General features: G+C 44.5%; 1 protein-coding gene across 2 annotated transcripts; it reads left to right on the forward strand.

Annotated features, from left to right (window-relative positions):
• The first annotated feature begins 3014 nt into the window (after nucleotides 1–3014).
• On the forward strand, nucleotides 3015–11103 carry si:ch73-233f7.1 (protocadherin). Of its 2 annotated transcripts, XM_026358617.1 has the most exons (5): nucleotides 3015–7096; nucleotides 7187–7300; nucleotides 9732–9790; nucleotides 9881–10008; nucleotides 10356–11103. In XM_026358617.1, the coding sequence occupies exons 1-5, from the start codon at nucleotides 4778–4780 to the stop codon at nucleotides 10658–10660; spliced, it is 2925 nt and encodes a 974-aa protein (XP_026214402.1). In that variant the 5' UTR covers nucleotides 3015–4777; the 3' UTR covers nucleotides 10661–11103. The 2 variants fall into 2 exon arrangements, with proteins under 2 accessions (XP_026214402.1, XP_026214401.1); XM_026358616.1 differs by having other exon boundaries at nucleotides 3015–7300.
• The last annotated feature ends 2978 nt before the right edge of the window (nucleotides 11104–14081 follow it).

Below are 14081 nucleotides of genomic sequence, written 5' to 3' on the forward strand. Positions count from 1 at the left end.
ACTATGGTTTGTTCATTATTTTTAAATAATGACAGAGCATAGTATTAAATGAAACAGGGTATGGTTAGTATGATGTATACTATAGCAGGTGATACCCAGATGTCAAAGCATGTGTTTTATAGAGGTCAACTTCTAACTGAATACATCCAAGAAGAACACATTCCCACTCATCTGATGTAATTTAGAAAGAGCTAGAAATAGCTTCCACAAAAGTCAACATAATACAAGATTTGTTCTTTCCATATTCCCAAAAGACCTTTCTGACAGTAGCTCCAGGAGAACAGCTGTGTTGCTGTTGTGTTGCTGTTGTGTTGTTGTTGTGTTGCTGGTAACTAAACCATCAAGTGCACAATGGGTTTTACGGTTCCAGCGCCGTAGTGATCAGGTGTGCGCGGTAGTGTACCACGTGATGTGTAGCTACCTGCCGCGGAAGCAGAAACACCTGAACTCTTCCTCCACTAACTCGAATCTTCTGAACTTCAAACTGCTTCTCTGCACATGTGATGTCGAACCTCTCCAACAGAAACAGTGACAAACAGCGCAAACGAAAGCGCTGAACTCACGCTGCTCACCTATTTAAAGAAGTTGAGCACCGTGCGTCATGGCACCGGTCTAGCTCAGTGGTTACTTCGTAACTGACAACGAATCTACCCGACGGTCCGCGGAGCGTGGGTTCGACCACGGGCGCTGTCCAGTGTTTTTTTTCCTGTTTCTTCTTCTCAAGCTTTTTAAGTCAGAACTAGACGCCTGGAAACTGTTTATCCCTCAAAAAGCACATGTGGAGACAGAACATAGTGTCGTGGTGTTGAGAAACTGTGGCACAAAGCCGCTGAATCCCACCAGTTGACCTTTTATACACTGAATCAATGAATTCAATCAATGAATTCAATCACTGAATCAATGAATTGGTCGGGATCCCTCTTCACCTGCTAACAGCGTTTCGTTGCTTGCACTCATTCGGTGTCATGACCGTGTTGTTGGAGGGTGACACCAGGCCACACTTGTTTATCTCCAGTAGACGTCGCTGTTAAATGCGTTTAAGTTTTTATCAGCTTCCATACACTGGAACCGAGTCAGTGAAATGACACTGGACTAAAATACAAGGTAGATAAAAACAAATACAACTTAATAAAAGTTTGAGGAACGTCAACTTGTCTCTGTACTGATCCTCTGTGCTTGACTGACTATGTTTATTACAGTCTGTTCATTCCCGTCAACCATCGTCTCTACTGAAACTACGACTCTATTGAGAATTATTGTTTTTATATTTGTTTTATTATTGAGCATCGTGTAGGCTCCATCTGAAAGACCAGTGATTGAAATTTTCTACTGATTGGCTATATGAAGTTTTTTTGATTATTATAAACCTTATGCTTTAAGTCAACTATAACAATGCAACAACCAAACTGCATCATATTTATTAATTATATCCATTAATCAGAAATTAATTTACATTTCAGCATATTTACTATATAATCATGTTGTAGTCTACAAATCATTTGATCACATGCACTAGCGAATAAATATCCAGTAGATGGCGCAATAAGACCACAAATAGCAGAGCTTTCTCTGTTTGCTCCTCTCTTTCTTTACATTTAGTCATTTAGCAGACGCTTTTATCCAAAGCGACTTACAAGTGAGGAACAAGGCAAGCAAACAAAGTCTTTCCGCACAGGTAACACACCTCATTTATCCATTCATGTTATTTATGTTAAAATTGCCAAACTCTAATATTGTTCACAGGCTCATTCACGTCCCTTCATGTTGTCTGTTGGAAAACAGACAACCATTACGTCAAAACACTCTTATGTTGGCTCATTTGTACTAAAAGTGTAACTTACCTTAGTTTATCTGCAGGTTGTTAAATACTTCTGTAGTATTTCTGAGTGTATAATATAGTGGGCGCCTCGTGTGTCCACATACTTGGCCATTAAAGTTGATTGTGAAGTCGGTCAGCACAGTACCCACTGAGACCTCCGTGTCTCCACACAGTGTTACAGTAGCTCCCCAGTAGATGGAGCCAAAAGACCAGGAATAAAACGACAGCGTTCAGTTGGTCTCCTATGTGCACACTGTTGCTCAAATGAAACGGAGCTTGTGTCAGCTCGAACCCACAAAATGAAACGCGTGGTTGTTTATTTCAAAGGAGCATCTAATCTCTCTAGGAACAAAAACATTGTTCCAGTGATTATTCTTTTTCCACCCTTGATCCACCACCACTACCTGAGGCACACTCCCGTGACAGAGTTGAGTCAGGTGGTTCCTGAGAGGTAGTTCAGAGAAAGTAGTGGCTGTCTTTCAGTCGGACAATGGGGTGAGCAAGACCACAGGAGCGGATGAGACCAGCTTAATGCTCCGTGTAAAGCATGTTAATGTAACAGGCACCGAGGGACCGCCGGCCAGAGTGCTTTGGGATTATTTATCACAAAACATTTGTATTCTTCAGTCGGAAAACGCTTGATCCCGGATAGCTGCACACTAATCCTTCACTCCCTTAATTAAAAAGAAGGGGAAAGCAATGGAACTGGTGGTGGTGATTTTTTCTTTCTCTTCCAGAAATGTAATCATTTCTGGAGAAGCTTAACCATCTGCTTGAGGTTAAGTCTGCAAACAGATTGTGTTTTCTGCTTATTTAAACCTGGGGATTTTAGTTTTTTTTTTTTTCCTGAAAAGGGAGGGCGATGCATTTTGGGGTCTAGTAGAGAGACAGACCCAGTCCTAAACAACTTTAGTTCCAGGAGGAAGCAGTGCCACTCATTACGCAACATCTTAAAACTGCATATTAATCATTTGACACCATGGTTGCTTTTACTCAGAGACACGTCGTGACCTTTATTATCGCCCCTTTAAATACCAGACTTAACATGAATTATACAGAAACTACACCCCACCTCCATCCCTGTTGCCTCCAGTTATTCTTCTCTAAAGGAGAAATGTCAGAAACAACCACTGTCTCTGAGTGGAAGTATTCCCTCTTCCCTAGCTGGTTGTTTTTCAAGTGAAAAGATCACAACAACATCAGCGTCGCTCTGTTCCTCTGATCATTCCCACTGAGGACAGACCATCAATACACATTTCTAAAGAGGATGCAGTCGTCTGCTTTCGGGGGCCAGTTGAACACACAACGTAGCGTCTAGTGAAAAACAATGTTGCCTTCAGGAAGTAGAAATGTTTGTTTCTTGTTATTTCTCTCTCATGTCTCGCTTTTCTTCTCCTTTTCTTTAGTAGTTAACAAGCCCAGTGCTGCCCGGAGGCCATGGCTGTGTCGTCAGTCCCAAGAAGAGACTTTCAGATTTCAAGCCACCGTTTTGCATTAGGATGCCACTCGTGTCCGTGTGGAGACGAACCCGAATTCACAAAGGCATCCTTGAGTTTCTCTCTTCCTCTCTCTGTGGTTCAGTGGTTGTCTAACTGACCAGGATTAGCGGGGAAAAAGATTAGATCTGAGAAAACATGTGCCGCACTCTAAAGAGGCCCCAGTGATGCCGTAGAGCTCAGTGGTACTACTTTGATCCACTGAAGTCACTTCTAGTGTAGTCACAGAGTTTAGTCCTCGAAAACAGCCGCAGCATTAAAGCGCGTCTTTTCCTCTTGTCACTGTAAACACATCACCTATGATATTTAACTAATCCCAGCTATAATACCTGATTAGAGACTATTGTGATTAAGGCTTTATGGCAGCGCTTTTATGTTGATTGTGTTGATACATGTTCAGGCTTACTTAAATGAATTAAAGCCGTGTAATGCGTATTTGTAGCAGTGATCGTCACAGTAAAATCCAAAAATGTAGCTAACACTCATTCAAATATTGATTAAAATTGAATATCCTGACCCATCAAAGATTCTTTTTGTAAACCCTAATTCCGTGTGTGATGATTAATGAATGGGACTGTTTTGCAATGTGGGCATTCATCTTCAAAGGGCTCTCATTAAAAAGCATTATAGAGTCCCAGGGGCGTTCTGGCAGCGGCCACTGGTACATATGAGGCAAGAGTGCTTAGGCTTGTGTGTTTCTGTTTTCTGCATCGAGACATGTAATAGTGTAACCCCGGGGGAATAGTTTATTCTTTTCTGTGGCTATAATGGTAGTTACCATAAATCAAAGTAAAGTAATGATAGCTACCACTGCCACCGTGGCCTGTAATGTGCTCTGGTCACCAAGACAAATTCTTGTCCTGCCTAATCCGTTAAATGCAGCCAAGAAAACGACACCCACCACACAATTTGTTCCCTAATCCAAATCTGGCTCTGACGTCTGGTGTCAAACTTGCGCCTTCTCTTCTCTTTAATGGGTTAGAGGAACAGACACCGGGACGTTAAAGGGTTAAACCTCCACAGTAATTAGAGTCGCGCTTCGCGTCGGCGTCCTCCAATACGGAGCCGCGAGAATCTACGTCTACCCCCTCCACCTCTCTCCTCTCTCTCTCTCTCTCTCTCTCTCTCTCTCACACACACACACACACACACACCTCCCCACCAGCTCCTCCAAATGTCTAATACACTGGAAAATCAAAGCGCGAGCCTCCCCCGTTCACACACCGCTGGTGTTGCGCGTGGAGCACAACAGAGAGAGAGGCTGTTTCTCTCTTCTCCTCCACTCACATCAACTATCCAGTAAAGTTCTCCATAAACATAGATGTTGTAAAGTTGTATCTGAATATTTCTATATATATATTTAACCTCGGGAGGGGTTCTGCTTCTGCATTTACTTTTGAGCTGCGTGGCTTTTGTGAGACGAAAGATGTCTGCGTGAGGTGATTTTACGCACGCCACTGAAATGGATCACAGACTCTCCAAAGGAAGTTGGCTACCAGTAACAGGACTGGTTATATGTCTGCTTCTGTGTGCGTGTGTAGTGGACCTGGTTCTTGCGCAAATTAGGTACTCCATTCCCGAAGAGCTGGAACATGGAGCTTTTGTGGGAAACATCGCCGAAGACCTGGGCTTGGATGTGGCCAAGCTGTCAGCCCGGCGGTTTCGTATAGTCTCCGGTGCAAAGAAACAATTTTTAGAAGTGAACTTGGAGAATGGCATTCTCTTTGTCAACGAAAAGATAGACAGAGAGGAGCTGTGTGAGCGGAGCCCGAGCTGTTTTTTACACCTACAAGTGGTGATTGAAAACCCACTAGAACTATATAGAGTGGAAGTGGAGATTTTAGATGTGAATGACAACTCTCCCAGTTTCCCGTGGAGCGAGTTCAATCTTGACATCACAGAATCGGCTGCGCCCGGCTCCCGATTCCCGTTAGAGAGCGCACAGGACCAGGACGTGGGCACCAATTCTCTGCGCTCCTACCAGCTAAGTGCAAACGAGCACTTTGTATTAAATATCCAGACGCGCAACGATGGGAGCAAGTTTGCTGAGCTTGTGCTGGACACCCCACTGGACCGGGAGCAGCAGAAAAAGCATGAAATGGTTCTGACAGCTTTTGACGGGGGTTCACCGGAGCGGTCTGGGACAGCACTGATAACTGTTACAGTGTTAGACGCAAACGATAACGTGCCCGTGTTTGACCGCTCAGTTTACCGGGCGAGCCTGGTGGAGAACGCACCGAGGGGGACACTGGTGCTGAAGCTGAATGCCACAGACCTGGACGAAGGTTCTAATGGGGAGGTGACCTATGCGTTTAGCGGGCACGCACCACTCAAGGTGCGTGAACTGTTCAGCGTGGACCCATACACGGGTGAAATCCGAGTGAAGGGCATCGTGGACTATGAGAAAGCCAGTGTATATGAACTGTATGTGCAGGCAAAAGATAGGGGACCCTCGGCGGTGGCAGTGCACAGTAAAGTGCTGGTGGACATCCTGGATGTGAATGACAACGCGCCCGAAGTCATCCTGACATCAGTGTCCACTCCTGTCCAGGAAGACGCGCCAGCGGGCACGGTGATAGCTGTCATCAGTGTCATGGATCGGGACTCGGGAGAAAACGGCAACGTTGACTGCCAAATTCCGAGCAACGTGCCCTTTCAGCTCCATTCCTCATTCAAAAACTATTACACTCTGGTGACAAGCGAGTTTCTGGACAGGGAAACCGTGTCTGAGTACAACATCACACTCACGGCGCGCGACCTGGGCTCTCCTTCGCTCTCCACCAGGAAAACCATCGTCGTTCAAGTGTCAGACATCAACGACAACCCCCCGCGCTTCTCTCAGCCCTCATATACAGTGTATGTGACCGAGAATAATGCCCCGGGCGCTTCCATTTGCTCTGTAACTGCATTCGACCCCGATTCTAACCAGAACGCCTATCTGTCTTACTCTATTCTCGAGGGTCAGATTCAGGGCATGCCAGTGTCCACTTATGTTTCCATCAACTCTGACAATGGCAATATTTACGCACTGCGATCTTTTGATTATGAACAACTTAGAAACTTTCAGATTCTGGTGCAGGCGCAGGACGCCGGTTTCCCCCCTCTCGCCAGCAATGTCACAGTCAACGTCTTTGTCTTGGACCAGAACGACAATGCACCTGTTATTGTATCACCGCTGCCCAAGAACGGCACTGTGGCCTCAGAGGTGGTTCCGCGCTCAGTGGACGCTGGGTATCTGGTTGGCAAAATAACAGCGTTAGACGCGGACGCAGGGCAAAACTCCCGGCTGTCCTATCAGGTGTTGCAGGCTACGGATCCGGGGCTGTTCAGTGTAGCTCTGTACACAGGCGAGATCAGAACTATTCGCCGTTTAGTGGAAAGAGACGCAACAAGGCAGAGGCTGGTGATTTTAGTCAAGGACAACGGGCAGCCGCCGCTCTCCGCCACCGTCTCTATTGTCCTCACAGTGGTTGACAGCGTGCCCGAGTCGCTGTCAGATTTCGGAGACCTCACACTCAGCCCACAGCCTCCCTCCAACCTCGCTCTCTATCTAATCGTGTCACTGAGCACAATATCTTTAATCTTCCTGGTGGCTATTATCGTGCTGGCAGCGGTCAAGTGTTACAAGGACAGGGAGACTCTCAGCGGCTACAACCTGCCACCGTTCGCCTGTTGCTGTTGCGGGGGGTTTCAGCCTGAGCCGCCACCGGAGGTGTTCAAAAAATCCAACCTCAACTTGCAGATTTCGTCCGCGGCCAAAGTACCTACGAACTGTATGGAGGTGAATGGAAACAGTAGTCTCTCTCAGTCATATTGTTATAAAGTGTGCCTGACTCCAGAATCTGCCAAAAGTGACTTTATGTTTCTGAAGCCATGCAGCCCCGGCAGCACACCGAGGAACAACGAGGCCAAGAGCGCGGAAAACTCGTGGAACGCGCAAAGCCGAAGCGCATCTGTGAACAACGGAACAACTACTCCCAGTGAGGTACAGTGAAATCCGCTTCTAGCAGAGAGCAAAACAGAGCGTGTGCTGTTTCAGTCATCGCCACATCACAACGCATCTCAGTTCTCTATCTGACAAGAATCTAGACGGTGACGTTCTCCCATGAAGGTCAAATCATGCATGTCAGACAGATTTTAACTCAACTTCAGCAAAAGCAATCATTTCCCTGTTGTTCATGAGTGTGGTGCACAGTGCGTCGTTTTTGTAATTATGGCAATAATTTATCCTAATTGTTCTGCCTATAGTGATGTTTTGCTCCGGGGAAATGAAATGAGACGATGTTAGATTGCATTTTAATTGACATGTTAATGGAAGTGTAAAGCTCTATCTTGCAGCATATGCTGTGCACACACCGTGGCTTGTCATCTGCGTGGAAAGAAGTGAGATATCAATTACTGTGCGAGGAGAGAAGGAGGAGATGTAGTGCAAGTTGACTCCACTGCTCAGTCTTGGTAACGTTTCCAGGTGTCTTCAGGACAATAATAAATTATAAGTCGACAAAGCCCCTGATATTAGTTTATGCACTTCATTACAGTAGTTCACCTGTGAGATTAATGTCTACATCACTCTGTGTGTGGGAGGGAGGAGGGAGGAGGGGGAGGACTTCCACCTGAGTTTGAACAAAAAGTCAAGGTTATATATGTGATGGACAAGATGAATGGCAGTTATCTGGATTAATTTGTCTTAGGTTCAGACAGCTCTTGTTCGACCAGTCAGGTTTGCAACACGCCTTCTTGCTCTCAAACTAACAACACAGGACAGATAACCTCACTAACTATGCCTCAAGGGCAAAAGCACGGCTGAGCCATTATACTATACACAATGTGAGTCGGTCCATTATTGATGAAAAATGGCAAATGGCCGGTTTGGGGGAGACAGGAGAGGACTTCGAGAGGGGAGGGGGCAAGGAGAAGGAGGGGGCGCAAGGACATGGCTGGACTGAGACGTGGGCCGCCTGTAGATCGGCCCCGGCGTTGTCCTCTGAATGCGAGGAAAGAGAGAGAGAGAGAGAGAAAGACAGAGATGTGGCTTCATATTTGTCGAGCAAGAATGAGAAGAGGAGGGGTGAAATAGAAGGAGGGGGGAGAAATGAGACAAGGAGAGGGGAGATTTACGGAGGCAGGATGTCTACATCAGTGTTTTCTAATTCTAACAGACGGGGCAGCAGACCGTAAATGTGTGCGCATTGCTCATTGTCGTCTGCCTGTTTTCATCAAAAGGCAGAGGGATAAAGACTCATAGCCCTGATACCAGACTCCACCGGGCAGACACTGAGAAATGTCAGCTCGGTCACCGGCACATACACCTCTGGCCACAAGGGGGATTTTGAGGTCACGGTGATTGTTCCGCCTGCGGCCGTGCTCCTTCAGGAGAAAGTGTCCTTCCTATCGTTAATTGGTTCCCTCTAATTCACCCAGTGGTGTCCCTCAGCGTACCCTCATGAGTCGTCCTGAGGTCGTCAGTGACACATTAAATCTCAAAGACGAATCGCGTTGAAACTATATTTGAGCGAGTACATCGCGAGTGCGCTCACGGCGATGAATTGGACGTGAAAAGAGAGATTAAACGCACGCCCGAGCGTGTCAAACGCGGAGGAGAGGTGCATGTGCGTCGTCAGTGAGTGCCGTGATGGGGCCCGTGTGCGTGTTTAGCTGTGTTGGGTTGTGCGCATACAGCTGCAAGGACCGCAAACTTTTCAAGGCTCTCTCAGAGACTTTTAATTAAAAACCTTGCTCGAGGAGCATCAGGCAAATATTAATGTAAAATGATGCATAAAATCCACAAAACAATGACGTGTGTAATTTTCTTAATTTCCTCCCTGGCACGGTTTCCTTTGAAGATTAAAATCATGTTTCGTTTCATCCCGGTGGGGTTCTAATTGGTTTTGCGCGTAGCTGGCGAGGAGTGTATTTTGAATACAGACTATAATAATACGCTTACGTCGCATTGTCCTTGTTAACAGCTTCAAGTGAATTAATAGAGCGTGCAATCCATACTACGAGACTCAGCCCAGGAATAAATATCACTCGGGTGCTCTCCTTCACCCTTCCCCGCTGCGCCACAGAGGATAAAAGCAAAACTAAGTGACAGGCGAGAGTCGTGGCTGAAGGCAACAGCAGCTCCGCTCTCCAAAATGTGTGTTCCGCCAAACGGCCACAGGGCGGCAGCCGCGATCCGCATGAAGAGGAGCACGTCTCCATTTCAGGACGAACACAATGACAGACTGCTCCTCGTGTCAATTATCACTGACCTGTGCTGGTTCAACAAGGTGGCCTGAATAAATCGAAACCAGTCTGATGGAGACTTGATTAGATGAGAGAAACGTTTCAGAACAGACCTGATGTGTGCATTTACAGAAGGATGTTATTCTTATTAATTAGTAATTTAATTATGTCGTGCTCTTTGTCTGCAGCTGAAGCAGCCAAACACAGACTGGACCCTCACAAAGAACCAGAACTCCTCCATTAAAAGGTACCGTATTGATCCTTGACCTTTTCACTTTGTCACTCTGATGTTATGTTAATAAATACGTGTAATCACACACTGGTGCCTGGGTTGCAGTTATAACTCCATCAACATGGATGGCTCCCTCATGCGTAAAGCCATACATGCAGACCCAGAGAATTACGTCACCTCCATGGCGCCTGGACAGTACTGGACCTGGGGTACTCACATGAGAGGCGTGAAAGGTAAGAAGCCACAGCCACAGCACTGCAACCAGGTTTAATCAAGATGACACACATTTGGGAATTATGTACAAGACTCATCCTGTTTCCCTTTGTTGTTCCTTTAAATTGGTGTATTTGCTGTAGCTTTACCCCATCTCCACCAAGCGCAGGATTATATTCAGGATCATTATGTCTCTGTTTCTGCTGCTGATCTCTTCTTTTGTTCCGTGTCATTGTTTATTGTCCTTGTGGCAAAGGCAGAAAATTTGCTATGCAAATGAAAGGAGCTCTACAGTTGTAAGTCGATATTGTTTAATCAAGTGTTTGCCTCTCTGCGCTCCTCTCTCCCAATCTGTGTCACACTACAGAATATAAGATGTCTCCTTCGACCAGTGGGGTCCCCTCTCGCCCCTGGACCCCTCGGTGCACACCTCCTCCCAAACAGCAGCAGCCATCAATCCCAGCCCACCCTCACCCACACCCGCCACCCGACTACCACCACAATGTGTACATCCCCGGGACGCCATCAGGCTTTTGCACCCTGAGGCCCACAGCACAGCGGAGTGAGCTGGACGTCCACAATTCCTTCTCCACCTTTGGCAAGAAGCGTCGTCTTCAGATGTCCCCCCAGGGAGAGGCTGCTATTATAAATAATGACCTGTACAACGACTGACTTTTAATTGACTCTCTGGACGGATTATTAAAATGATGGATAACATCGTATGAAAACGGAGGAAGAGACCATTAAGTACATAGATTAATGGACACATGATTTACAGATGGTATGACAGATGAAGAGAAATAATGACTGATCTATTTTAGCTAAAATGCTGAAGGTAAAACAACTCTGAAGACTATTTATGTGAAACGCCACTGCGATATGACCAATGTATTCACCATATTATTATTATTATTATTATTATTTAGACAATCAAACAGGAGCAGCAGTTACATCCAAAACGTTTCGAAAAGCATTAGTGGACAATAATTTTTGCACATCCTTATGAATTTATATTTTTAGCTTTCATGAAAGAAGTGTTTCTTTTCTATGTTTCTTTCCTGACGGCGCTTGCGTGACCATGAAATAGTATGATCATGTATATGCAAGCTGCAGAAGACGGGGGATTTCTCCCACATATGTACTGTATACATTTCTGAAAATAAAGTATTTTTTGCATATGGTCTTTCTTAGATCTCTTAAGTATGCATGTGTGACCCCCCCACCCTCCTTACACCAAGACACAGATTCGGTCCATCAACATGCATAAAGCATTTAGACGTAAGTTTCCCCAGATCTAGGTTTAATTAGCTCGAGTCAATTATTTTGGGGTGAAAAAGTTCCACAGCTCCTGTTACAAGAGTGAAAAGCTTTTTCGCCTTGGTAAGCTGTTTTCCAGGGTGAGGAATAAACACAGTAAAATGCTAACATATGCTAATTGGAGCGCTTGCATTTCCATTTGCCCGCAGAGAATAGTGGAGTTCATTAACTGAACAAACAGAACCTCCTCTCTCGAAATATCACTTTAATTAAGACCACGAACATGAACACAAGCGTCAGGGAAAGGGGAGGCTCGGCTCCAAATGCCATACCTGTTTGTGAGCTATGGGGCCTGTGGCTTCTCTTCTCTTTGCCCTTTTACATATTATTTCTCTGGGAATTAGCTCCCACCATCAACAGATGAGAGTTGGCCACTGGCCAGAAATGAGCAGGGTAATTAGGTCGTCCTATGGCTCAGATTGAAAATAATTCCGTTAATAAGGAAACGGGTGTCCGCGGAGAGCGCGGAGGGGAGCGGGCTAACCTTCTCTGCGGTAAGGTGATCCACAGGGACGGCTGAAGGGGCAGCCATATTTAGGTCAGCTTGGCTTACTTTCAGATGACTGAGGAATGGAGCTGTGTTCCTAAAATAGAGGCGCAGGATTATTCTTATTCTTTCCTCCAAGAACAGCTGTAAAGTGCACAAAGAGTTATTTTAGGGTTTTATTCAGAACCATCCACTTGACGTATACATCTCCACCTGGATACCAAACTGACTTTGTTTTAAACTTTGAAATCTCTCAGTCTATTTCTTCACAGTCACATGATGCTCAGGACAGATGAGGTTTTGCCACTTTACCACCGGCCAGTTGTCCTGGGAGCTGTCGATCGTCCTGGTGCTGAAATTGTTCTGACCAGTTGTTTTTCCACCACAGGTGCAGTAGCTGCAGTTGTCCAGCAGAGGGCGCGTCTATTTCTCCTCAGTGAGCACTGGTGTGATTTCCTGTGGCAGTGACACCCCTCTCTCCCTCTCCCTCTCTACAACACACACATCCTAAACAAACATTATTTGTTTATTTTACGATGCACAACATCCATGCACATTTTGCTCAAACACAAAATCAAGAAAAATAGTTCAAATTAATAAATAAGAGAAGTTTATTTGACAAACAAAATCCCTGTTTTAAAATTAACACATTAATTGGATTCATCTAAACTTATCCAAAGAGCCTTTTTAGCCACTTTACATTTTATAAACCACGTACATTATGGCACTATAACATTTTAATCTTCATTAATGGATGTACACTAAACATGTTGGAGTAGTAAATACAGTCTGCCACTCTGAAATGCAGTGGATTCAAAGTATACAAGTACAGAATCATTATTTTCTACTCCACCACATTAAAAATAGCCATGATGAGTGTTTGCTCTCTGTTGAGTTGGAAACAGATTCGTCCAGCAGATGGCATCAATGAGAAAGAACCATTTAACAGCAAATGAGGAAAGTTAGAAGAGTGTGGAACATAAAACATGACATGAACCAAAACAATGAACCAAAAGGAGAGTTGGCTGGATACATGTGTTAGAAGAAAAAGAAACACAAACAAGTAGAGCACGAGGATTTATTCAGTTTTCTGTTTGTATTGTTGTATGTTGTTAATTATCAGGTCTGTGCTTCTGATTTCACTGCAATTTGAAAATAGACACAAGAAATGGTAAATTCCTTCAGATAAAAGATATATATATATATATATACATATATTTAACTAGGTGGAACAATGTGTGGGTATTCTGTTAATAAACCCTGTAAATAGGATATAGTGACTGTGGCAGTTTTACTGGAGATTTACGACTTTGAACAGCAGAGGGCGCAGTGTCGCTGGCTGGCATGGTGGAGCGGTCCTCGGGGTCAAAGGTTGCCGGGAAAGTACAGGTGAGCAGTGGTCGCACTATCATGCTGTAGAGGGCTGTGTTTGCTAATAGATGGTGAGTTTAAAACGGGAATATTTCTTTATTTATATATATTGTAGCCAAATATACAAACGTACAGGTGAGAAGTGAGTTGATGTAACGTCAGATGTTTGTGTTTTGTGTTATTTTGGGTTTAGGAGTGTGGATGCTGAATTGGAATTAATTAATTTCACCTGTGCACCACGAAAGTTGCCATCCGTGTGCATGGTAGGAAAGGATATGCTTTTGTTGTGTTGTGTTTTGTTTTGTTGAATCAACTTTATTTGAAAATATTGTACATGTTGAACATATTGTATTCCTGATGAGTATGAATTAGCACCACTCTGTGTACTGACATTGTAAATGTTTTCCTACAGAGGTGCCATATTTAGTTTGGTACTGAAATCTTCTGTGTTGCAGAGTTTTACCTGTTACAAGACTGTTGGGGAGAAAAAGATGATTATTATTAGATATTTCACACAAAATTCCAGATGAAATAAAGACCCCACAAATAAAAACTTTGAAGTATTTGGTGTCATTTATCCCCGACTTCATGTATGTGCACAAAACAGAGCGTAAATCCTTCAGTAGATGATGTTGGCATCTTACACTGATCACTCATCACACCTTCTAGATTAGCTATTAAAACCTGGAAACAGAAGATGAAATGAAGTTTACTGTGCTCTCCTTATAGTTATTTTCTTAGAATAACATTTAAACATATTTTCCCCATTACTGAGACACATGTCAGTTATAATCCCCAATCTAAAATATGACAAATAATCAAGCAAGAAATAAATAGAAAAATGAATACAGGAGCACTAAGCAAAGTGTTTAGAGTGCAGAGAGTAAGACCTGACCAGTGGTTTTGTTTGCTCAAACA

Source organism: Anabas testudineus, chromosome 10 (genome assembly GCF_900324465.2).
Source record: "Anabas testudineus chromosome 10, fAnaTes1.2, whole genome shotgun sequence".
In the NCBI taxonomy this organism is placed as follows: domain Eukaryota; kingdom Metazoa; phylum Chordata; class Actinopteri; order Anabantiformes; family Anabantidae; genus Anabas; species Anabas testudineus.